The sequence below is a fragment of the Ctenopharyngodon idella genome, chromosome 17 (genome assembly GCF_019924925.1).
Source record: "Ctenopharyngodon idella isolate HZGC_01 chromosome 17, HZGC01, whole genome shotgun sequence".
NCBI lineage: Eukaryota > Metazoa > Chordata > Actinopteri > Cypriniformes > Xenocyprididae > Ctenopharyngodon > Ctenopharyngodon idella.
In genome coordinates, this window is record NC_067236.1 from 19,654,908 (window position 1) to 19,681,008 (window position 26,101).

The window sequence follows — 26,101 nt, forward strand, 5'->3', positions numbered from 1 at the left end:
CTTTTTTATGGATTACATATTATTTACACAATGGCAGTAAGTTGTTTTTCATTTTTTTTTAATGTTTATATATTTTTTCATAATAAACCTGCCAATTATATACGTTCGTGATTCTTTGAGTTTTCCGGCGGTGAGGGGGAAATATATATATATATATTCATAATATATGAAATGATATGATTTGATGTAGCAGTGATATTGCTGTGAAAATGTTTTTCAATATTTTTGTAATGTTGCTGTTTTCTAAATTAACTTAATTTTAAGTAAATCATAAGATGTGATTTTGTTTTATTCAGTGTTACTATCAGCAAACACTAACAGGTACATTAGTGTTAGTATTTTGAAGTGTTAACTGTCCATACATTGCACTTTAAAAAGAATCTGTTGAGGCTCTTGTTATATTTTTTCTTTGTATCTGTCAAAATAGTACAAGATTATTCTACAATATGTGAAATCAAATAAGGGTTAGCACAAAAGTAATCTAAATGTAATCCAAAAGTAGTCAGATTACATTACCAAAAATGTGTAATCTAAGAGATTATATTACTGATTACAAATTTTGTCATGTAATTTGTAATCAGTAACTGATTACAATTCATAAGTAATCTACCCAGCTCTGTATATATATATATATATATTAGTATCATATATAATTTGTAATCATTCTCTGTGCATCTTTTTCAGAAAACATGTTTATATGTCAGTTAAAAATAAAAAACTAACTGAAGACAAGTAAAGAGTTAGTGATGAAATAAGAATAAGAAGCTAATTACAAGCAATAGGACAAAAAAAAAAAACAGAACAAATAAATAATAAATGCTAAGCATTGTATAAATTGATCAAATGTATAAAAACACTGCATAGTCTTCATTGTGTAAATTAAATATATATTTACTCATTAAAATTGTCAAGAGCAGTGAGACTTTTTTCTCTTTTGTTGTTTGATTAATATGAATGATAGACAGCAGGAAAATTAGACAGCTGTCGCTTTAAGAGCTGCCCGGGTCCATTATACTGTAACACGTGCCTTTAAATGACTGTTTGCGAGGATACTTGCAAAGATGGGCATTTTGACACATACACATATGTATATTTATAATTTAACCGATAAAGCCAATAACGCGCCAAACATAACTTCAAAACTCACGCGCCCTGTCAGCAGCGTCAAAGTACCGCGAGAGCGATTCAAAAGCATAAGGAGTAAACGCTCTCGCGGCACTTTGATGTCAGACGCCGATAGGACTGCGCAGCGCCGAGGCATGATGTCATTCACCGTGACTTTAATGGGCTATATGTAAGAATTTTCATGTATTAATCACATTTTATTGCCAATGTGTGAACAGCTTGTAATGAAACTTAAAAAACGAGACCTTTCTCGACTTCCAAGGTTGTCTATTTAAGCCTGTGAACGGATTTTCACGTGAAGGACCCGGGAAAATCAAAAGGATGTGACGGTTACGCGCGCTCCCGAGAGCCTCTCTTTTTAATTACCTCATCTGTCGACATGATGCTGGTGAATCTCAAATATATTTACATCGCTTTTACCGGATGCTTTTATTAACTGTTGTTTTGTAATTTTTTGTTGTATAATGTTACTTATTTTGTTATTGAGATGAAAGCGCGCGGCACATACATATTCATCTAACTGTCGCTCTCAGCAGCGTGGACGGCGTTGGGATGTTCGTTAAAAGTATAACGCTGACAATTTATTTTCAACTTCTTTTTACTTCTAATTAAGAACGACAAAAGAAGTTCATCGTGAGTATTTCAGCTTTGAATCACTTTCAGTCTTGTACGTTACGCATTAAGTTTCTGGCTGCAGTCCACTTAACGGCCACCAGTGTCGCTAATAACAAGAGTTTCTGATTTCTACACCCTTTTAAAGAGTATTTCATCTCATCTACTGGTCTGATCGTTTATATCTAAAATGGGCGGTGATGTTTTTCTGTTTTCAGAAATCTAAGTGCTCATTATCTGCCCTGTTGGCCACTGGAGGTTTGATCGTGTTAGGGGTTTTATTGGCCATAGTGGTAATAGAGAAATTAAAGAACGAAGATCAAATCAATGAGGATTTGAGTCCCCATCACACTCCGACATGCTGTAATGATGCCATCCCGAATGAGCAGAGCAGGTGCGTGAACTTCCTGTTTTCATATTTTCACTTCCTGCCACCTTCTGCACTCCTGGAGTTTGACTCAAGAGTTTAAAAGACGATGATTTTGCTGACTACATGGGCACATTGAGAGCTGACCTTTAGTTTTAATTTCATTTTCTTAAAAAATAAACTTACTTGTATGAATTTCCCAAGTTAAATCCCCTCATACAACCACAATTTATGATCATCACACTGTTTATCTTTTAGAGAAGTCATCACATTTGATAGCAGTGGACAAATGAAATACCGTGATATCATGGAAATCATTTAAACAAATTATTTACAATTAGATTTATTTAAATGTGCTTAGCTTTCCTAAGTATAAAAATAGTTCAGTTAATGCTAAATCAAATGTAGCTGCTTTGCCATTTTCATTTAAATTGTAGTTAAATTTTTATTAACTTTTTGTGTGTTTTGTAAGTTTTTATTTTATTATTATTTTGTCTATTTAGTTTTTATTAAGATTTATTATAGTTTTATTTTATTCAGTTTTATGTATTTTAGTACTTTAACTGAAAATGAGAAATGATGCTTTGGCAAATGGCTGAAATAAAACAAAGTTTTTTAAAATATTTTATTTCAGTTAACATTTATTTTACTTCAAGTAACAAAAATGGTTTATGATTCCACAAACAAATTTGATTATTTGAAAGACTCAATTTCAAGCCAATATTTCCAGGATGTAAAAACATGAACTACCACCTTAATTGACTAAACAAAAACAAGATTTAACATCTGGCTTCGAATGGTAGGGTCTGACTATCCAAAGCAGAAGGGATATCAAGATCTGTTTATGTGTCTTTTGCTTTAGATAAGCCATCTAATGTATGGAAAGAATTATACAAAATGTTATTTAATTTTCTATGGCGAAATATACACCATTATTTGAGAAAAGAAATTTTATGTAAACCAAAGAGCAAAGGTGGATTATCTGTGCTTAGTTTTGAAACTTTAAACAATACATTCAAGATTAATTGGTTGATTAAATTTATGAAAGAAAAGGATAGTATGCCTTATACATTTCCAAAACGTGTTTGACATGGTGGGCGGCATAGATCTTCTTTTGAGATGTGATTTTAAAATAGAAAAACTGCCTGTAAAATTAGCTACATTTCAGAAACAAGCTTTATTGGCCTGGATGCTGGTCAAATAAATACATTATTTGGAATAATAGGTGCATTCAGTATAAAAATTGATCTCTCTTTTATAATAGTTGGTATGGAAATAATATTGTATTAGTTATACAACTTTTAAATTCAAATGGTAATTTATTATCTATTTAACATTCAGTTTTTGATTAATGAATAAATGGTTTGTACGCTCCGGCATGTGTCTTCTGTGTATTAAAATGTACATTTCTGTATATTATTGTATATTTCTCTGCTAATAATAAAAAAAAAGTTATTGCGCTTTTGCTCTGCGGTTCTTGTCAACTATGCAGTGTTTTCAGCCACATAATGTTTTATTTTTTAAGGTTTCAGAGATTTAAATATGCATAAGCACCAGTAAAACAATACATTTTAGAGTTTATAAAACACACTGATGTCGGACATCAGTGGAAGGAGCAATAACAATCCATTCAAATATAATTTGCCGATGTTTATTCATATCAGACACAGATAATGGGCCTAAGTAACTATAAAGTTTACTCTATTATTCTTCCAGTTCACCAGCCACTTACTTGCATATATTTCGGGAGAAACTGATGAATTCACCTGCTGTAAATCCGACTGACTGAATTGTGGCGCGAACTGTGGCACAAACTAAGATGGCGGCGCGCCCATCTCGCATTATAAATCAAGATAAAGATCATTTATAAAGGGTTTTAAACGACAAAACACACTCATACATATTTGAGAATCGTAATATCAGATAGTTGATGACATGGTAAGCAAGTTTGAGAGGTTTTTTTTTAATAAAAAGGAAAAACAAAATAATAGCGATCCCATACAGCGTCATTGTCGCTGCAGTGTGTTACGTGACAAGCATGACGCGTCGCCATGGAAACAATAACGGTCGTCTTTTAAAAAAAACTCACTCTGGGGGGTCAGTTAGAATATTTTAATCTCTTAACACAAATCAAACTAGTTGTGTTGCATCGATCTATAACGAAACTCAACTGCATGATTCGAATTCATACTTCGATTAAACATACGCTTACAAAGTGTATAACTTGGATTATAATCTCGCATTAAGGAAAAGTTAACAAACAAACACATTTTACACAGAAAATCCATGAACGATAAATAACGATAATTTAAGCACTTAGTAGCAGTAGTGCTTTAACATTTTACAGTAGAACAATTTTATTTAAAAAAAAAAAATGAATAAAACAAAAACAATAACAAAAAAAATATAACTATATATAAAAGGAATGAAAGTAATACTCAATACTTGTGGTCATTTTTTTTCCAAAATAAAATACCTTTAAATTAATACAGTAAATTACTAATTCTTTCAATAATCTAGTGTAACAAATTCACTCGTTAGACAAGTACTCAAAATTAGTCAAATGTAACAATTTCATTCTATTAAAACCCAGGGTGACTGCAGGTTAATGCAATCATTTGCTTTACTTTTGTTATTTAAGACATTTTTAAATAAAGGTTTTCGTTTTTCCGACCCATAGTGTGTGTGTGTGTGTGTGTGTGTGTTTTCATGATTTATGAGGAAATGTGTATAATAACATTGGGTATTACGACGTGTTTTCTGTGATGGGTTTCGGGGTAGTGTAGGGGGAGAGAATGTACAGTTTAATTTCTTTTTGTAAAACAGTTAGTTCCTGTCCTTGATTCTGATTGGTCAATAGCAATAGGCTATGACCGCTTCACCCAACGGTTCTGTGTATCACTACACAACACTCTTAGCAACCACTCTTAGCAATGTAAATTGTTAGTTCTCAATTGATATTGTTCATTGAAACTTATTGTATTATGTAGAAGAGTATTGTGAGAAAGAGATCGAGTGGGTGAGTTTATTACCTGCATTCAGATTCAGCATTTTCCTTCAGGTCAGTCCTATGTTCATAATAAAAAATCTGTTTAAATGTATTATCTTGTCCTTTTAACATTTAAGGGGTTTTCCGTGACTGACAGCGCTAGTCAAAGCATTTGTCAGTTGCGTCTTGTTCCGTGTTCACAACAATTCAGTCTTTTCAATATAAAAGTCTTTGCTACTGACTGACTAACTCATAAAGACAGTCTTTGCTGCCATCTAATGGCGTAATAATGTAACTTCTGTTGCTGTTCACGGTCAGGGACTATTTTTTCTGGCGGAAGGAAGGCTTTTAGTGATTTTACTTCATGAAAGTTTCATTGATACATTTTTGACTTTAATATTTGTATTGTGTGGTAACCGCGTTTTATAAAAGCAATAAGGTACTCGAGGCTAGTGCTGTATCGTGAATAAGTCACGGCTGAAGGGGTTACTCCGCTTCACCTCGTGCCTAACAACACCCTTCAGCTGTGACTTGTTCCTTGAGCCCTTATTGCTTACTTAAAACAGTCTTGTTTCTTCACAAGTGATTAGTAATGTATAATAGTAATAAAAACTCTTTGGATGTGTTTGTGACAAACACATCATTTTCACTTAGAAAACTTTTTAAATATATGACTGAACCTTTTTTTTCTTTTTGACAAACCTACATTTCAAATTAATTACCTGAGGTGTGTAACAACCACAGGGAATACATGTTGATCACTAAGTTTCAGACATATGCGAACCGTTGCAAGTGTGCGACCACACAGGGACACACGCCAAAGTAAAGTGACAGCTGACTTGATGATGTAAAGCTAATAGTTAGTTCATGTTTTTGTCCTTTAAAATAATATAATAGGGTACAGCTATAGGCACACCTTAAGAAAAAATTTACTTTTCACTACTTTCATTGTGTATGATTGCAGAAAAAAAAATATATATGTCTGTATTGAACATTGATGGAGCAACAGATTTTGTGTGAAAATAAATCAAAAAAGTGGTTAATTTTGTTTAAAAATATTATGAATGTATCAGATTTACAGCAGTAACAATGAATTATATATGATTAATATCATATTTTTTAAAAATGAGTTTCATTATAAATATAGTGTAATTGAAGCTCTGGTCACAGTCGTGTTTCTGCCGAAATGAAAGTGAAATCCTAACTCACATCAGTCCAGAGCTTCTGAATCACTTTCATGGTCTTTAATGCCTGCATGACGTGTGTTCGGACAAACACAAGAGCTCTGAATGAGGTATGAAATATTATTCAGCATGCATACAGTATATTGTAATATATTAACATGTCTGAGTGCTGAGATTTTCAGTTCCTATTTCTCTGATATATTTAGCTTTTCTTTGATGCTGATGTGCAAAACAAGACTATAAACATTAATGTTTTACATGTAACCATTTACTTACTGTATTTACACATTCAATGTCACTTGCCATTTTTTGTAATTATTTGTGAAATTTATTAGCAATTTCTGAGTGAAAATTGTTTCAAAGTTAATCCTATACCAAATATTTTTTCAGTGTAGTTTGTTAATAAATGCTGTCTTAAAATCTGTGCATTCAACTCACAGAAGATCCAAGCTTATAATGAACCTTTAATCATACAATTATGATCCTCTTTGATGCAAAAACTTGAGAAAATGAGATCCAGGCAGTCCAGCAATGATTATGTCAGAGATTAAATTTGAATAAGGAATAACAAATTTATTAATTAAAAATTATAGAGACAAACAGATTAATTGAGAAATTAATAGTTAATAACAAAATCTAGAGTATTGTAAAATCCAGAGTATTGTATCTAATAGATGAAGATCAGAATATACAAGAAGGAACAAAATTAAGACATTTGCAGAATGAAATGAGAGATAGAAGAGAAGAAGCAGAAGAGCAAAGAAAAGCAAAGGAAAAAGCTAAACTATCAACGACTCCATTTTATACCATAAGCATAGGGAAATGCTTACATCGCACTCAAACTTATGTTTTGGTCTAACAAGAAAAGATCATATGGATATATCCATTATGTCATAGACTGGTCAGATGTCAAAAATAGATGAAAAAAGATATAGGGGATGTTTTGACCCCCTTAAGGGAATTTTGCAGATCTTACATTATCACATGTCAGCAGAAATAGAAATGGACATATTTTGATATAAAGGTACATCGAGTTCAAATGAGCAACTAATTCCAAAAACATCGCTTCTGCAGTACTTGTCAGGTGTCCAATATCTGACCACAAACGTGTCAACATGACCTGTTACATTGGAACACTTTGAAGAACAATTGAATATAGCAAGCATACACCATGGACAACAAGAAGAATAACCATAAAGGAGTACATGAATATATGAAATCAAAAGTAATATTGATAAATCATAAGCCATAAATGATTAACATAAAATATGCATAAAATGCATGAATATGAATATTAGCTAACCATTTTGGATGCACCACTCTTTATGCCATTTTCAAATATCATAAACATTCATATATTAAAACGGATTGTGCAGCATGTGTATATATAATTGTAATCATTCCCTGTGTCTTTTTCAGAAAACATGTTTGTCAGTTAATTAAATTTAAGATGTGATCTATAGGTGTTTGAAAGCCTTTTCGAACATTACGTAAGTGTTAATGTGACATTTAAAAAAAAAAAAAAAAAAAACAGAAATGAAAAGTGAATGAGGAACTAATGACTATTTGACTATTTGAGAATATTTCCCTTTATGCGTCACACAAGAAAACAACACCTGCTTCAACATGCCGACTGCGTAAGTTCACTGCACTTTATCACGTATTCTTTGTTTTGTGTCGATTTATTACAGAAATATAAACACGTTTCAGCTGTATGCTTGTGCAAAGTCTGTCGATGTCAATCCGCTTCTCCATGTTCTGCTTTTAGATCTACACGCTTACGAGATGTTCAAGAGCTGACATCTCCGTATAAGAGCTTACATGACAATTATGTGTCCAATACCAGGGTGAGTTTGATGCTTTAAATGGGCTATATGTAAGAATTTTCATGTATTAATCTCATTTTATTGTCAATGTGTGCACAGCTTGTAACTAAACTTAAAAAACGAGACCTTCTCCATCTCTCAAGGTTGTCTATTTAAGCCTGTAAACTGATTTTTACGTGAAGGAGTCGGGACGTATTTGCCGGGAAAATCAAAAGGATGTGACGGTTACGCGCGCTCCCGAGAGCCTCTATTTTTGTTTACCGCATCTGTCGACATGATGCCGGTGAATTTCAGAGCTGGTGCAAATATATCCACATCGCTAGATGCTTTTATTAACTGTTGTTTTCTCATTTTTGTTGAATGTTTACTTTGTTATTGAGATGAAAGCGAGGCACATGTTTCAATATTCATCTAACCGTCGCTCTCAGCAGCGTGGACGGCGTCGGGATGTTCGTTAAAAGTATATCGCTGTAAAGGTATTTCCAACTTATTTTTTACTTCTAAGTGAAGAATGAAAAAGAAGTTCGTCGTCAGTATATCGGCTTTTAATCACGTTTAGTCTCTTGTACGTTTACGTACAGTTTCTGGCTGCAGTTCACTTAATGGCCACCAGTGTCGCTAATAACAAGAGTTTCTGAATTCTACATCCTTTTAAAGAGTATTTCATCTCATCTACTGGTCTGATCTTTTATATCTAAAATGGGCGGTGATGTTTTTCTGTTTTCAGAAATCAAAGTGCTCATTATCTGCCCTGTTGGCCACTGGAGGTTTGATCGTGTTAGGGGTTTTATTGGCCATAGTGGTAATAGAGAAATTAAAGAACGAAGATCAAATCAATGAGGATTTGAGTCCCCATCACACTCCGACATGCTGTAATGGTGCCATCCCGAATGAGCAGAGCAGGTGTGTGAACTTCCTGTTTTCATATTTTCACTTCCTGCCACCTTCTGCACTCCTGGAGTTTCAGACTCAAGAGTTTAAAAGACGAACGTCTCTTTGTCTTTTTGATTTTGCTGACTACATGGGCACATTGAGAGCTGACCTTTGGATTCAATTTCATTTTCTTAAAAAAGAAACTTACTTGCATGAATTTCCCAAGTTAAATCCCCTCATACAACCACAATTTATGATCATCACACTGTTTATCTTTTAGAGAAGTCATCACATTTGATATCAGTGGACGAATGAAATACCGTGATATCATGGCGAAATCATTTAAACAAATTATTTACAATTTAAATCTTTAAATGTGCTTAGCTTTCCTAAGTATAAAAATAGTTCAGTTAATGCTAAATCAAATGTAGTTGCTTTGCCATTTTCATTTAAATTGTAGTAAAAGTTTTATTAACTTTTTGTGTGTTTTGTAAGTTTTTATTTTATTATTATTTTGTCTATTTAGTTTTTATTAAGATTTATTATAGTTTTATTTTATTCAGTTTACGTATTTTAGTACTTTAACTACAAATGAAAAAATGTTGCCTTGGCAAATAGCTGAAATCATTTTTTTTTTTTTTTTAAATATTTTATTTTATTTCAGTTAACATTTACTTTACTTCAGGTAACAAAAATGGTTTATGGTTTTAGATCTAGTTAATAATAACCCTAAAAATAAATAAAGTAAATAATAATAAAATAAAATAACCCTAATAATAATTTTTATTTCAGGTAAAAAAACAACAACTTTTTTCACGATTTTAGTTTTAGATTTAGTTTAATAATAATAAGTTGATTGTAAGTTGGATAATGATAAGTTGATCCGGTCTGTTCTGGACGTGACTGTTTCTTCGTTTTCTCCCAGCATTGTTCTTGTTGAGAGTTTTCCTCTCTGTATGGATTACGGGAGAAACGCCTCCACTGGGAAAAGCCTGTATGAAGCCTGGAAGCATCTTCTGTCTTTGGCCACCAAACAAATCGAAGTGGCGTCTTTCTACTGGTCTCTCACGGCCGAAGACATCAACGTGAACTCCACCACTGACAGAGCTGTAAGATTCATTCACACTCAACAGTTTTTACATATGGAAATATTGGTGGTTTTGAACCTTTTGATTAACATGTCATTTTTGTGTCTCAGGGCAGAGACATTTTAGAAGAGTTCAGAGCGTTGCCGTCTAGAAACGTGTCCGTGCGAGTGGTGACCAGCATCCCCACTGTGGCTCACAATTCAACAGACTTACAAGTCCTGAAAGAAAATGGTCAGGAATTATGCAGCCTTATTTTTGATTTGACAAACTTCAAACTAGTTTCTTTTTATATACTGACATGCATTATTTTTTACTTTAACTTTTAATTTTTAATAATGCTTTACAATAAAGTTTAATTAGTTAACATGAACTAACAATGAAAAATTATCTTGAAATCGATCAAAAGACATTTTCCTTCAGTCCTGACTGTGTGTGTCTTCATGTAGGAATACAGATACGGCGAGTGAACTTCGGCCGCTTGACTAAAGGAATTCTTCACACTAAGTTCTGGATTGTGGACGGGAAACACATTTACATCGGCAGCGCCAACATGGACTGGAGAGCTTTAACGCAGGTCTGAACCAACATTTGCATTCGTGCGTTTAACACGCTTTTATCCAAAGTGATTTACAAGAGAGAAGCTTAAACAATTAGTTTCATAGCCAACAGTATTCGCAATATACACTGCCATGTTTATGAGAAAGAAGCTAGATTAGACTCTTTTTATGTTTTGTTTTGCATGTGCATTGGTTTAGGCTTGTAAAGTATTGTGGTTGAAGTCGGCAAACGGAAGTTATGCTCGTCTTTTCTTCTCTATTGTGCTGTATATCCGGTATGGTGAGAATTCGAGTCCCCTCTAGGACCCAGTTTCTTATTGTTTGAAAATGCATTATAATGACCATTAATGTCTTTTAAATGACATGGTTCATATACTAGTATATAACTGAAGCTATAGGACTCCATTTCCCATGACACCGGCTTCTCAAACAAGAACAAATGTAGGGCGGGGCTTGATTTTGTCTGTGAGGAATTGATTGGATGGTTGTGGTTTGCTATTGGAGGATCTCATGTGAGTGACAGGTTGCCCCGCCCTCATTATCAGAGAAGAGATGCTGCAAGATGGAGGGAGGAGAAGATATTCTGATTCAAGATGAATTTAAAACAATAATGATGTGCACCGATAAATCAGTTATAATAAATGCTGCAATATGATTTTAATGGAGACTTTAAGTGCCGGTGGAAGAGGTTTGTTTTCAGCTGCTTCTTGAAGGTTGTGATGCTTTCAGCAGATTCAGATCGATTAATCTGACGTGTGTGTGTCTGATAAACCTCTCCAGGTCAAAGAGCTCGGCGTGGTGATCTATAACTCCAGCGGTTTGGCTGCTGACCTGCACAAGATCTTCCAGTCGTACTGGGTCATGGGTCGGTCCAACGCATCCATCCCAGATCCGTGGCCGTCCACCTACGACACCTTCATCAACGAGGAGCGTCCGCTGCTGCTCAACCTCAGCGGTGTAGCCAGTCAAGTTTACATCACGGTGATTTCACTCGCATATATCGTCATGGATCGCAAAAACAAATTCATTTACGGTATTTTAGAGAAACCTTATGCGCCAGAGAAACAAGCAGCAGTGTTTTAGCAGTAGCTCTGTATATTTCTATGGCATCACTGGTGAGCAGAAGAGACTTCTTTGTAAAACAAGCTTCATCTCTCGTCTTCCTCAGGCCTCTCCGCCTGCGTTCTGTCCGGACTCTCGCACCCAAGACCTTGACGCTATCCTGTCGGCCATCAGAGGAGCGCAAGACTTCATACATGTCTCGGTCATGGAGTATTATCCCGCTTCGAAGTTCTTTCATCATCACGGGTGAATGAGTTTTCTCTTTCTGGAGTCACTAGTCTAGTCAAGTCACAAATCTCAATTCAAACACCTACGCGATCTTATTCCCAAATGAGAACGATTCGGCTCTGTATGTTAAAGCTTTCACAGCGAACATTCAGATCTGCGTTCTGATCCAGAGAGAGCCGTTGTGAAACAGTCTTTTCAGCCGCACAGTATAATTATTTCTGTCTTACAATAATCAAGTAAGAAAGCAACTTGGCGCTTCAGATAAAGATTGCTTCAATGACATTGTTTCCTCAGTGACTGTTAAAACATGTGTATGTCATTGAATCATTCATTTAAGAGATTCGTTCAAAAAACACTGATTCATCCAGTAATGAAAAAAGTGAAGTCTTTATGAGTGAGTCCATTTAATCATTAATTCAAAAGATTCATTCAGAAATGCTGATTCATCCAGTAATGAAACAAGTGAAGTCTTTATGAGTGAGTCATTGAATCACTCACTCAAGAGATTTGTTCAAAAACACTTGATTCATCCAGTAATAAAGCAAGTGAAGTCTTTAAAAGTGAGTCATTGAATCATTCATTTAAGGGATTCGGTCAAAACGCTGATTCATCCAGTAATTAAACTATTGAAGTTTTTATGAGTGAGTCATTAAATCATTCATTCAAGAGATTTGTTCAAAACGCTGATTCATCCAGTAATGAAACATGTCTTAATGAGTGAGTCATTGAATCATTCATTCAAGAGATTTGTTCAAAAACACTGATTCATCCACTAATGAAACAAATGATGTCTTTACGAGTGAGTCATTGAATCATTCATTCAAGAGATTTGTTTAAAAATGCTGATTCATCCAGTAATGAAACAAGTGAAGTCTTTATAAGTGAGTCATTGAATCATTCATTCAAGAGATTTGTTCAAAACGCTTTTTCAACCAGTAATGAAACAAGTCTTAATGAGTGAGTCATTGAATCATTCATTCAAGAGATTTGTTCAAAAACACTGATTCATCCACTAATGAAACAAATGAAGTTTTTACGAGTGAGTCATTGAATCATTCATTCAAGAGATTTGTTTAAAAACACTGATTCATCCAGTAATGAAACAAGTGAAGTCTTTAAAAGTGAGTCATTGAATCATTCATTCAAGAGATTTGTTCAAAACGCTGATTCATCCAGTAATGAAACATGTCTTAATGAGTGAGTCATTGAATCATTCATTCAAGAGATTTGTTCAAAAACACTGATTCATCCACTAATGAAACAAATGATGTCTTTACGAGTGAGTCATTGAATCATTCATTCAAGAGATTTGTTTAAAAATACTGATTCATCCAGTAATGAAACAAGTGAAGTCTTTATAAGTGAGTCATTGAATCATTCATTCAAGAGATTTGTTCAAAACGCTGATTCATCCAGTAATGAAACAAGTCTTAATGAGTGAGTCATTGAATCATTCATTCAAGAGATTTGTTTAAAAATGCTGATTCATCCAGTAATGAAATAAGTGAAGTCTTTATAAGTGAGTCATTGAATCATTCATTCAAGAGATTCGTTCAAAAACACTGATTCATCCAGTAATGAAACAAGTCTTAAAGAGTGAGTCATTGAATCATTCATTCAAGTGATTTGTTCAAAAATGCTGATTCATCCAGTAAGTGAAGTCTTTATGAGTGAGTCTAGAGCTCTAATGCTTTTAGTTTCCTTTCATGTGTGTTTATGTTGTTGTATGTTTGGTGACGCAGATACTGGCCGGTCATTGAAGACGCTCTCAAGCGTTCAGCCTTCGAGAAGAACGTGTCCGTGTGTCTGTTGGTCAGTTGTGGCCAAGAAACTGACCCGTCCATATGGCCCTTCCTCCGGTCATTAGATGCTCTTCATTCCCCGTCTAACAACATTAACATCGCAGTGGTGAGTCGACATAAACACAGGCAGTCATGGAAGGATTTCACCTATAAAAATCTGTTTTTAATTGCTGTTTATCCTTTTCATTGCACAGAGGCTGTTTATTATTCCAGCGGGAAACCAGTCACACATCCCCTATACCAGAGTAAACCACAACAAATATATGGTGACCGATAAAGTGGCGTATGTAGGTGAGTTATTATTTGGGTTTTACTCGTGTGTCAATAGGAATTTAATGAAACGTTAATACTAACTGAGCCATTAAGGGATTCTTTTTAGCATTGGCATTTTTAAATTTCCTATAATTTTCTGTGCTTTATATATATATATATATGTATGTGTGTGTGTATATATATATATATTTTTTTTTAGTGGTGTCAAATCGATTAATCACATGTAACATAAAAGTTTGTAAATCTATAATGTCTGTGTATATACATATATGTGTGTATATATACACATATATACATAACAATACGTATATACATTATATATATATATATATATATATATAAACACAAACCTTTGTTAGATGTGCTTAATCACGATTAAATCGATTTGACACCTTATATATATATACACATACATACACACATATATATATATATATATATATATATATATATACTGTATATTTACAAACTGATGTTAGATGCGATTAATCGCGATTAATTGATTTGACAGCACTAATATATATGCTAATATATACACACACACACACACACATTTATAAACTATATTTACAAATTATTGTTGTGATTTGTACTAATTTGTATTGTTGTGACAGCACTAATATATGTATATAGTTTTGATATATCCGTTTCATATAAACAACTGACGCGGATACTGAACTGAACTAAAAGTGAAGAATAAAAATCAAAGCTTTTGCATTCCTGCTGCTGTTGTTTTTGTGTTCAGGCACGTCTAATTGGTCAGCTGACTACTTCAACACCACTGCCGGAGTGGGTTTAGTGGTTTCCCAGGATGCTTTGCCTTCTGCGTTGCCGGGAAACACATTCCAGCAGCAGCTGAGTGCAGTATTCGACAGAGACTGGAACTCACAGTTCGCCGTTCCACTCGCTGAGCTCAAGCAGAACCATGACTGTGTTTTCTCCAAATCTACACCATAGACACTTTACTAACAAACATTCAACGTGTTCAATTCTATTATGCATGAAACTTGAAGTATAAATGTCATATGATTTGTGTCATTATATATGTATTATTTACATGTCTCGAATTAAGGGAAGTGTTTTGGAAGCCTGCTACATTTCATTTTAAACATTATTTTCTTATACAATAAAATTAAATGACTATTATAAATTGACCTAGATTGAATGTAATAACATTTCAGTGTTTTTTTTTTTCATTTTCAGTGTTTCAGCTCATGTATGTGTGTGTGTACATTCATTGTTAAAGTATATGTTTAATGTAAAAACAAACATTTAAGTAATAAATAATATAAAATTATGTAATAACTGGTTACAATGTAATGACTTTTGTTTGATCAGTTACGAAATTGTAACATAGTTGTGTTATTATTTGTTGTATTTGTTTGCTTTTTTGAAAGACCGTGGTAACAAGGTAAACCGTGACTCGTTTCAAAGGTTAGATCAAGTTGTGTACCACATGACACACTATGTAGACAATCGAATTATAGTGTTATCTTTTAATTCAGCGTTGGAGTCTGAATTAAAAAATGATAAAGAATTATTTTTTATTTTTTTTCCCCTGTATGTCCATGTATGATAAGCAGATATGCTAACACATGAAAAAATACTAGTAAATTATAGTAAATACTATAGTGTTTTTGAACCATATAGTAAAGCACTTTAATTAATTTGTTGTGGTAATTCTATAGTTGCTATGGTAATATAACAACTATAATAATATAAACAAATTACTTTACCCAATACTGTACCAAAGACTATAGAATAACACAAGACATGTCACTCGTATTGTTTTGAATGGGAGAAAGTGTAACGCTCAATATGGCGGAATAAGTCCCGCCTTCAAAATAAGAGCCAATCGCCGACCTGTAAAGTCATCGCGTCACTGCAGCGGCCGTTAGAAGCACCGGTTTCTATAGAAACAGTCAGACGCGCGCCTCAGAAATGAGGCACAAGAGACGCGCATTTAGGTCTGCGCATGCGCATTAGCTTGATCCAGCCTAAATACTGTTTTTTTTGTCATGATTTGAGCGTTTGGAAAAAAAAATTATGAGACAGTTGTTGTCAGATTTCATTGGTGATTTCAAATATGAAATTTAATCGAAAGCTTGGCAAACAGCTTTGGAGAATTTGATGTTTCCCCATTCAAAGAGATAGGAGCTGCATGATGCCCAGGATGCCCGAGAGGCGTTTCAAAGATGGCCGCCGAGTGAAATGACTTGTCTTAAAGGGACTTTGACTGTACTAAGTTTTCTACAACTATAGGGTATATTATACTAGAATACACTACAGTTTACTGTAGTAAAAACTACTGTATTTATTACAGTTTATCAGTTCACTATAGTTAATACAGTATGCTGTAGCATTTATTAACAAAGTGTTGTAAATACTATAATATATACAGTACACTACAATTTACTATAGTATGGTTCAAAAACACTACAGTATTTACTATAAGTTACTATAGTATTTTTTCATGTACTGGATGTAACTTTTGATACTTTGTGCTAAAAGTGCCTTTGACTTTGTCCTATCAGTGTATAAAATAGTGAAGACTTTTGCACTTTTTAATATAAAATTTTGAACGCTAAAAAAAAATAGCTTCATTATAAACAAGTAGTGTAATGTTAATATTTATAATGAGCTGAAATGCTATAAAATGTTCTTGAAGTATATTAAACTTAAGCTTTAAATATATTCTAACTGTTCAAGAATATATATCATAAATGATTTGTAAATAAATACAGCATGCACTAAATGTAGGCTACTTGAAGTGGTTCCAATGTATTAAAACTTTTTGCATATTTTGAATATTTTTTCCACTCAATTATGTCATAATAACGAGATATCATGCCGTTAAAACGACAGCTTTTCTCGTAATAACGAGATGTTATGTCGTTAAAACAACATTTTTTTTTTTTTCGTAAAAACGACATCTTTTTTTTTGTTTATTTGTATATTAGGCATGAACAATACAATAGGTTCTACACTATCAAGTCAATCCCTTTTTGAATATTGAATTAAATTCTAATCATTCTAAATAACCAGCTAATATTCATCATTAAGAATATGGACAAACTTTATTTTAGGCTACTGTATTTGTCTAGATTGGCGATATGTGCGTAAAATATGTATTTTTAAAAATATTTTTTCCAATTCATGTAATATTTTAAACACTATTATTTTTTTTAAATCTGCATTTGTGCAGTAAAATTAACTTGAATGAATATTATAACAAATTTTAGCAATTTTAGGCTATTTCACTGAAGAATTAGACTACCGCTCTGTTGTGTTGTTATTGCAAAACGTGGATACTGGAACACGAGTAAAGTACAAAGCATTGTTAACATAATAAATAACAGTTTAGCATCCAAGTGCGAAAATAGAAATATTTGGATTCGTGCCGAATGCGACCCAAAGTTTCAGTTTCAGCTTCGCTTTAAATAAATTAGTTTAGGCTTTAAAATAAATATTGTTTTGTAGCTAATGAATGCCACTATAATTTGTTTATTTTATACTCACATTTTTCATTCTTGTTTTGTATTGAATACCATTACATTTTAAGGATTTGTTGTGGAAATAGCCTAAAATACAGGTTTATAGACTCATTTTTGTAGAATTTTAGTTTTTAGCGGTATTTTAGCAACATTATTTTTTAGTGTAATAAAATACAACTGATACACCAACGGGATTTATGTTTTTTTTTCTCCTATCAAAAACTTATGTCTGACCTGATGCATGTGACATCATGTGCGACTAATTTTCCAGAAAATAAGGAATGCTAAATGATAAAATTGTGCTTTATTATTAGAAATTGCATATGTATTGGGATATATGCCAATAAAACAATAATATTGTATTCATTACTCTATGGGCACAGCAATTGATACAGGTATTGAAAGGTATTTTACACTATATTTGCTTGCTTCTTGAGCGCGAAAGTGTGATAAAGGCACTGATTTAAGCTATATAAATCAAAGTCCCTTTAAGACAAATCATTTCACTCGGCGGCCATCTTTGAAACGCCTCTCGGTCATGCGAGTGCAGCTCCTATCTCTTTGAATGGGGAAACATCAAATTCTCCAAAGCTGTTTGCCAAGCTTTCGATTAAATTTTATATTTGAAATCACCAATGAAATCTGACAACAACTGTTTCATAAATTTTGTTTCTAAACGCTCGAATCATGACAAAAAAACGGTATTTTTCTGGCTGGATCAAGCTAATGCGCATGCGCAGTCCTAAAGCGCGCGTCTCTTGTCTCTCATTTCGGAGGCGCGAGTCTGACTGTTTCTATAGGAACCGGAGCTTCTAACGGCCGCTGCAGTGACGCGATGACTTTACCAATCGGCGATTGGCTCTTATTTAGAAGGCGGGACTTATTCCGCCATATTGCGCGTTGCACTTTCTCCCGTTCAAAACAATACGAGTGACGCGTCTTGTGTAATTCTACAGACTTTGATATAAATTCTCTATTATAGATCAGATAAAGGTAAACGTACACGTCATATATGTCGTTTTAATGACATATCTCGTTTTTACGAGAAAAGATGTCGTTTTAACGACATAATATCTCGTTATTACCACATAATTGAGTGGAAAAAATAGCCTATGTAAATAAAATATGTGGCAGCAATGCGCCACCGTAGAACATAGCTTAAAATTGATCTTAAACATGTCTTAAAATACACTTAATATACTTAAAGTTGTTCCAAAACAATACATACTGTACGAACGTGAACGGAAGTGACTGGTGACCAGTGGTGTAGTCCTAAAAAAATTAGTGGTGTACTATTACCCATTACAATTACATTATTTAAGCACCTGTAAGCTTATCAGTTTGACAGAATTTTCTACTTCAAGTGCCATAAGTCAAACTATATCATTTTCCATTTCCATAGCATTTGTTATGAAAAATAGCAAACTACACATAACCTAGAAACAGCTAGCCTACAACATGTCACAGTTGTAATAAAATCTATAATTAGTCAAATCGATTAATCGCGCGTGCGGTATTCGACAGAGACTGGAACTCGCTGTGTTTTTTTTTCAAATCCACACCATAGACACTTTACAAACACACATTTAAAGTGTTCAATTCTATTATATCTCACATATTTTTAAAACAGCTGTTATATTTGTATGTATTATTTACATGTCTCTAAGGGAAGCGTTTTGGCAGCCTGCTACATTTCATTTTATAAACAATTTTATTATGTAATAAAATTAAATAAATATTATAATTTGACCTTGATTGAATGTAATAACATTTCAGTGTTTTTTTTTTAATATTTTTTTTTATTTCCAGTGTTTCAGCTTATGTATGTATAAGTATCAACTTCATTGTTAAAGTATATATATTGTTTAATGTATAAACAAACAAAAGAAACATAATTTTTTTATTTTTTTGTCAGCTTTTTGTCCTCAAATTATATTTTGTATTATATATATGTAAGAGTTTACTACATCAAAACCATAGTAAATCATAGTGGATCTGGCGCCGCTAGAGGGCGGCAGTGTTGTCATGTGATTCTGTTTTGCCGCGCAGGAAGAAGCGCGTGAGAGGGGCGGAGCTTCAGTGCAGCTGAGCGACGTGTTCTAATCAGACTGTCTGTTAGCAGTTCATTCATCACTGAAGACATGGTGTTATTAGAAAACGACGCGGTAAGATCAATTTATATGTCATATTCCGCGTTTATCAGTTGATAATATGCTCGTACTGTACAAGAGATTCAGAGAGTTCGTGTTTAATCGGACGGCGTCGAGTTCAAACATGTTAGCAAGCTAAAGCTCACAAACACTTCACACTGGTTTCTGCTCCTGTGATGTCGACAAACGAATTAATTTGGCTTATTTCAAGGGCATTTTAAAGTATTCATGTTGTTATTTATCTTAACTAATTTGCAGGAAAGTCAACTAATGCCTTCTAGATCTTTCATAGACGTTTCTGCTTCGTTTTAATTGTGAAAATCAAAGTAATTCGTTCATTTTATGATCATCATAAAGTATAAATGTGATTAACCTTTAAAAGAGAGATTAAAATCAATCAGCAACTGGTAAATTTGATCTACAGCTGTACTTCAGCTAAACATACACGTTACATGCATTACAGTGAGTGTTTGAATAAGTAGATGAATGCATATATGACTTATGACTATGAGACTTATTTTTAACTTTATTTGTTTTATTCGTTAAATTATATTTTTATGTTCATTTATACACTAATTTATTTTTGTTTTATTGCCATAATTGCTGCATTTATTTCTTTCAACATTTGTTTGTTTATTATTATTATTATTATTATTATTAATAATAATTAATATAATGACATTGGTCGAATCAGTGCAGCTTATATTTGTCTCAGTATATTCAGTTAGGTTGAGAAAGCATTTTACTGGAAAAAAAAAACAAATGCATATCAACTTAATTTGTGGTGAATTGAATGGATGGTATAAAAAAAAGTGGTAGAAAATATTGTGAAAAATTGAAACGGTGATTTTCATTACATACAGAACATACATAACTTGTGGATTTAATTTACCCTTGTGATTAACACCTGTATGACCTACATATGCAATATTATTTTTATTTTTAAATTTGGTTCTTGTTGCTAAAGGGATAGTTCACCCAAAAATGAAAATGTTGTCATAATTTACTCACCCTCAGGTGTATAATTTTCTTTGTACTGCTGAATGCCAAAGATAATATTTTGAAGAAAGTTTGTAACTTGGGCCACCATTGACTTCCATAGTAGGGAAAAAAAATACTATAGAAGTCAATGGTGGCCCAAAGTGGCCTTTTTACAAAATTTCTTCCTTTGTTTTTAACGGAACAAAGAAATTTATACAGGTTTGGAACAACCTGAGGGGGAGAAAATGATGACAGAATTTTAATTTTTGGGTGAACTATCCCTTTAACATTAAAAAAAAAAAAGTGTGGACCATGTCAAATTAATAACAGTATTGGGATGTTTATGATTGTTTCTCTGCAGTTTCTGACTGAACTCACGCGTCTGTTCCAGAAGTGCAGGACCAGCGGCAGCGTCGTCATCACTTTAAAGAAGTGTACGTCCTCATCTAGTGCACTACAGAGGGATCTACCTCACTCACTACTGGCTCAGATAATTCCAGTGTTACTTGACTATTGTTTATGCTCTATTCTAGTTAATGTTTTAAAGTAGCTTTTGTTTTGTTCATTTAACTTTATTTGAATGAACAAAAACGCTAATGATAACAACAACTCAGGATGATGACTGAGCTCTTCACTGTGTTATTTATATGTTAAATCGTGTTCTGTGTCTGCAGATGATGGCAGAACGAAGCCGATCCCCAGAAAAGGGCATCCAGAGACGTTTGAACCGGCCGACAACAAATGTCTCGTCAGAGCTTCAGAAGGCAAGAAGAAGATCAGCACAGTGGTGAGAAGATGACTGGATCACTTACGTGTGTGTGATTGTACAGATATCTTTGTGAGGAGCGGTTTGAGTTTTAGACCATCAGAGTGAGGACAAAGAGAGTAAGGTGAGGACATTTTGGCTGGTCCTCACTTTCTGAGAGCCTTTAAAGGCTCTGTTTGAGGGTCAAGACTTGGTTTTTTGGGATCAGGTTATGATTGGGTTAACCCTCTATAGTCTGCATTGTTCTAACCATGAAATATTTTTTCAAATAAGTTTTTATTACGTGAAATAGCTTCAATTACGCAAATCAAAAAAGATTTTTGAAAAAAGGTACCATATGACAACTCTGTACCACAATGGAAAATGGTCAAAGTAGTTTTTCTACAAAATTATGATTTTTTTTTTCTATTTAAATGCACATTTCTTTTAGAAATTGATGGATTTATATACTTGGAACTAGGGATGCACTGATACCGATACTAGTATCGGTATCGGGCCCGATACCAAGCTCATGTACTCGTAAAAATACCGCCGATACCAAAGACCGATACCTCACGTGACGTAACTGACAAAATTGTCCGTGCACAGAGACACCGGCAGTGACAGCAGAAACAATGTCAGCCTCAGAGGTGTGGAAATACTTCAAAATTAATGATGACAACACACACATTGTGAACTGCATGCTTTCAGTCACAATTCGTTATCGATTAGTGAAGACGGGATAGGTGGAATCACGATGAATGACAGACCAGAAGCGCTCTCTCTCTCTCTTTCTTGCGCACGATCTAAGTTCTCTCAGCGTGCGATCAGTTCTCCTCGCGCCTGAATGGTCAAATGCACAAATAGTTGTCAAAATGTCCATCGTGTGGATTATCTCACGTAAATACAGTTGGTTTTGGCTTAAGTGGACGTAAACATTTGGGTGAAAACAGGATGTGTGTCAGTATACATGGATTCGGTCTTAAAAGGTCCGTAGCCTATATTTGTCATTAATGTTAATAATACAACAAAATATGTTAAATAAATGTATACATGGTAAATAAACCTGTATCTGAAAAACAAGTTTATTTAATTTGTATCTCTCTAGTATTTGTTGTATTGTTTGTAAATTTCTTTTTATATAACAATTATTACATATATTGGTAATTATGCCCTTTGAAGGTTATTGGACACTGTGAAATTTTTGTTCTTTAAGTTTGTGACAACTCACTGTGTTGTGCTTGGAAAACTGTCACATCACCAAAAAAAAAAAAAGAAGAGAGAGAGAATTTTAATTAATTAATGTATAGGCATCGGTATCGGCGAGTACTAGGAAAAAAGTATCGGTACTCTGTCCTTAAATGGTATCGGTGCATCCCTACTTGGAACTCAAGCAAACCAAAAATAAGTAGATCCCGATCATTTAATCCCTATAATTCCCTATCATTTGGCTAACTCATCCTCACTCTTATCACATGGAAGAGCTAACTCAGCACTTGCCCCTTTCGTAAAATATTGCTATATTAATTTTATGAAAATAATTTTTTTTATACATAAATACAACTATACTACAAAAAACACTTCAAAATAAATAAATAAAAGCAATCATATTGTTGATTCTGCTATCTATAAAAAATCCCAATGGGGAAATTCATTACTGCAGTTCACTGTGGTACAGAGTTTCCATACCGCAACACTGATATTTTCTCAATTTACAGTAAAACTGTGTTAGAGTTGATTTGTGAATAAAACGTTCTAATTTACTAGCAAAAAAAATCCCCATTGAGAAGAGAGCAATTTCTGGAGCGCTTCTACAGGTGTCTTCTGTGTGAGAGTGAGTTTTTGAGGGACATTCAGATGTCATGGGAATTAAAAACAGCACATCATTGGCAACCTTAAGGCCTACCCTTTTAGTTCCCATAGTGGAATATATTGTATTTTTTCTGAATAACAAGGAAATGAGTAGAAATTAATTGTTGCCATATGGCAGCTCTGTACCATAGATGGTTAAGGGTCAGTTTAGGGTCAGGGTTCGAGTTTGGCACTTAGCTGTGATGGGTAGAGTTAAGGTAAGGAGCTGGAGATTGAAATGTGTCAGTGAATGTCCTCACAAAGACAGATGTACAGGAATGTTTGTGTTATCAAGCTGACTGATTGATTCATAGTCAAAAAATTGCTCTGTTACTGTTTTAAAGCCGAAGTGTGTTAGTTCTCAATTGCAGAAAATGTTTCCCGAGCATATGGAGGCCCAAACCTATGGAAGCTTGTTTCCGCTATCAAATGAAAATAAAAAAGGTGATTTGCGACTTTTTATCTCACAATTCTGACTTTTTTTTCTCAGAATTGCAAGATATAAAGTCAATTGCGAGATATAAATGACTTTATATCACGCAATTCTGACTTTATAAGTTTAAATCTCGCAATTGTGAGATGAAAAATTTGCATTTACCTTTTTTTTATTTAGTGGCGGAAACAAGCTTCCATACAAACCTGCAAAAGGAAAGAATGAATAAATAAATATAAATCTAATAATAGAAAAATAAAGGCATTAACAGCTTGATAAAACAAACAATTCATTTTAATTAAATTTAGTCCTCAATTCATTTACTTTTCCCCCTTTATTTTTTTGTTAAAGGCACAATATGTAAGATTTTTGGATTAAAGTATCCAGAAATCACTAGAACAGTGTTTTTTATATATATATATATATATATATATATATATATATATATATATATATATATATATAGTTGACTTGTGTACTTACATTATCCCAGATGTTTCCAAGAATGTTTGTCAATGACATCATATCCGCTTTACCCTCGATTTACAGTTTTATTTTGTAGAAACCATGAAAACACTAAAGACGCTTTAATATATTATGTGTTTTATTAGACAGGTGAGCAACTGTTTGGTTACATTTATAGACAGAAAACTAATCATGTTATGTAGCTCAACACAGTCAGTCTTACTGTGTAAATCTCGTGTTCTTGTTTTACCGCGAGTACCATGTTTTACCATGACTAATATCGATCTAGCTAACTGCAGTGTGCAACGAGTGTCTCTCAGCAGCTGTCAAATGAACGCACAGAGTAACATTATAACCACTTTCAACACACTCAAATGTATCTAATATGATAAACAGAGCTGCGTTACCACATACACTTGACCGGAAGAAGAAGAAGCGGCGACTGTGGCATAATAAAAGTCCCGCTGCTCTCAATCAGTGTGTCACTCTCGTCTGTCATTAGCAATCGCTCCAGCGGCCTCATTTCTGCTCACAGCACTCGTCTCTGCTTCATACTACAGTAACGTTAATAATCTCATCCGTTAATATGATTTCTGAATGAGCCCGATGCTTTTCCACCAGCTGTAGAAGTGAAGAAAACACCTCCCTTGATTCTGTGAAATCGAGGTGTCATCAAGATCCGCCTTTGTTTTGAATAAGCGACCTCTAGTGGCGCAAATTACATATTGTGCCTTTAATTTATTTACATATTTAAATATTGCCACATTTATTTATTTCAACAATTGTTTGTTTTTGTCTCAGCAAATTCAGTTGGAAAAAACAAAACAAGTTAATATTAACTTGTTAGAAATGATTGTTTGACACTTCACTTTGATTTCATTTATTCATAAAGTGATGTATTTCAGAAGTAGATGTTTCTGTAACATCAGTTTTAATGTGTCTTTCAGGTCAGCACCAAAGAAGTCATAAAATTTCAAATGGTGAGTCGTATTATTCTATATTCACAAAGCTTTATTTATATCATTTAATATCTATGTTAAATCAGATCGATAATGATTGGTTCACAATCATCAGTAATATTTTCCCTCATATCAGTCTATTGTCTGTAACATGCTGCTTCTGAACGTTGAATATTTGCATGTCCTGCGTTGAAACTGACGTGAACCGGTTTGTTTTCCCAGGCGTATTCAAACTTGTTGAGAGCGCACATAGACGGCTTGAAAAAGAAAGACAAAAAGAGTAAAGGCAAGAAAACTAAAGCCACATAGTGACGGACAGTATTGGAGGAAAAGACAGGTTTCATTCAACACTCACCAGTGCCACACCACCTTCCCATCAGCCCCTGCAGCGCCACCTTCAGTGCGAAACGTCTGATATTGTGTGGCGCTTCTCAGCGGCGAAATCATCAGGAAGAACCTGAAAACCTGCCAAGCGCTGCTTCAAACCGAGAAAAAACGATTCGTCTTCAAGTGGACTGATGCAACTAGATTTAATGAGCGTTTTGTTAATTGGGTGCAGATGAGCCAGATTCTGTTGCTCTGATGAATTCTAGCTTATATTTCAAGCCATATTTTGATTTAAACAGTATTTTATATGGTGAGTGGACATTACGGTCAGTAACTTTCTCCTCCCGTTACAATAATCTCAGTTCTCCACTGTCTATTTTCTTTTTGAATGTGTTTTAAGTTTGAAAGATCCCCTTTATTGAAAGTTTAACAGTGGAGTTTTTATAAAGCCGATTTGTTTTGGCGTAACTGCCACCTTTTCTTATCTGACATGAATGAAAGCACCCTTGTCGATTTGCAAATAAATGATTTCTTTTATTGAGTTTGACATCAATAATCAATCATTGGTTCCATCATGAGAAAATCCCAAAGACTCCAGAATCAGATTGGCACCTTCAACAGAGACATGAACATTATGTGCTGTAAAAAATGATGAATTGAAATAAATACACTATGTACACAACTAAGCCACATCACGTAAGGTTTCTGAG

At 33.8% G+C, this 26,101-nt stretch overlaps 2 protein-coding genes across 6 annotated transcripts; both read left to right on the plus strand.

Annotated features, from left to right (window-relative positions):
• Nucleotides 1-1,913: 1,913 nt before the first annotated feature.
• LOC127498267 (5'-3' exonuclease PLD4) lies at nucleotides 1,914-15,291 on the plus strand. 5 transcript variants are annotated; one of them, XM_051867437.1, is made up of 12 exons: nucleotides 6,256-6,387; nucleotides 7,884-7,914; nucleotides 8,046-8,124; nucleotides 8,831-9,006; nucleotides 9,902-10,085; nucleotides 10,175-10,295; nucleotides 10,511-10,638; nucleotides 11,402-11,602; nucleotides 11,790-11,929; nucleotides 13,654-13,819; nucleotides 13,908-14,004; nucleotides 14,732-15,291. In XM_051867437.1, the coding sequence occupies exons 2-12, from the start codon at nucleotides 7,904-7,906 to the stop codon at nucleotides 14,941-14,943; spliced, it is 1,515 nt and encodes a 504-aa protein (XP_051723397.1). In that variant the 5' UTR covers nucleotides 6,256-6,387; nucleotides 7,884-7,903; the 3' UTR covers nucleotides 14,944-15,291. The 5 variants fall into 5 exon arrangements, with proteins under 5 accessions (XP_051723398.1, XP_051723397.1, XP_051723395.1 ...); XM_051867435.1 differs by having other exon boundaries at nucleotides 6,368-6,387; nucleotides 7,857-8,124; XM_051867436.1 differs by having other exon boundaries at nucleotides 6,368-6,387; nucleotides 7,884-8,124.
• A 4,219-nt stretch (nucleotides 15,292-19,510) lies between these two features.
• Nucleotides 19,511-26,073, plus strand: srp14 (signal recognition particle 14). Its single transcript, XM_051867443.1, has 5 exons — nucleotides 19,511-19,645; nucleotides 20,973-21,045; nucleotides 21,286-21,398; nucleotides 25,053-25,085; nucleotides 25,287-26,073. Exons 1-5 carry the CDS (start codon nucleotides 19,622-19,624, stop codon nucleotides 25,371-25,373), a joined length of 330 nt encoding a protein of 109 aa, XP_051723403.1. The 5' UTR covers nucleotides 19,511-19,621; the 3' UTR covers nucleotides 25,374-26,073.
• Nucleotides 26,074-26,101: the final 28 nt, after the last annotated feature.

Excerpts from the sequence above, each read along its gene's own strand:
- srp14 (XM_051867443.1), top strand. The coding sequence starts at position 19,622 with ATGGTGTTATTAGAAAACGACGCG. Across the intron at positions 21,399-25,052 it reads AGAAGAAGATCAGCACAGTG|GTCAGCACCAAAGAAGTCAT; the intron begins GTGAGAAGATGA and ends TGTGTCTTTCAG. Across the intron at positions 25,086-25,286 it reads AAGTCATAAAATTTCAAATG|GCGTATTCAAACTTGTTGAG; the intron begins GTGAGTCGTATT and ends TTGTTTTCCCAG.
- LOC127498267 (XM_051867435.1), top strand. Across the intron at positions 11,603-11,789 it reads CCAGTCAAGTTTACATCACG|GCCTCTCCGCCTGCGTTCTG; the intron begins GTGATTTCACTC and ends CGTCTTCCTCAG. Across the intron at positions 13,820-13,907 it reads ACAACATTAACATCGCAGTG|AGGCTGTTTATTATTCCAGC; the intron begins GTGAGTCGACAT and ends TTCATTGCACAG.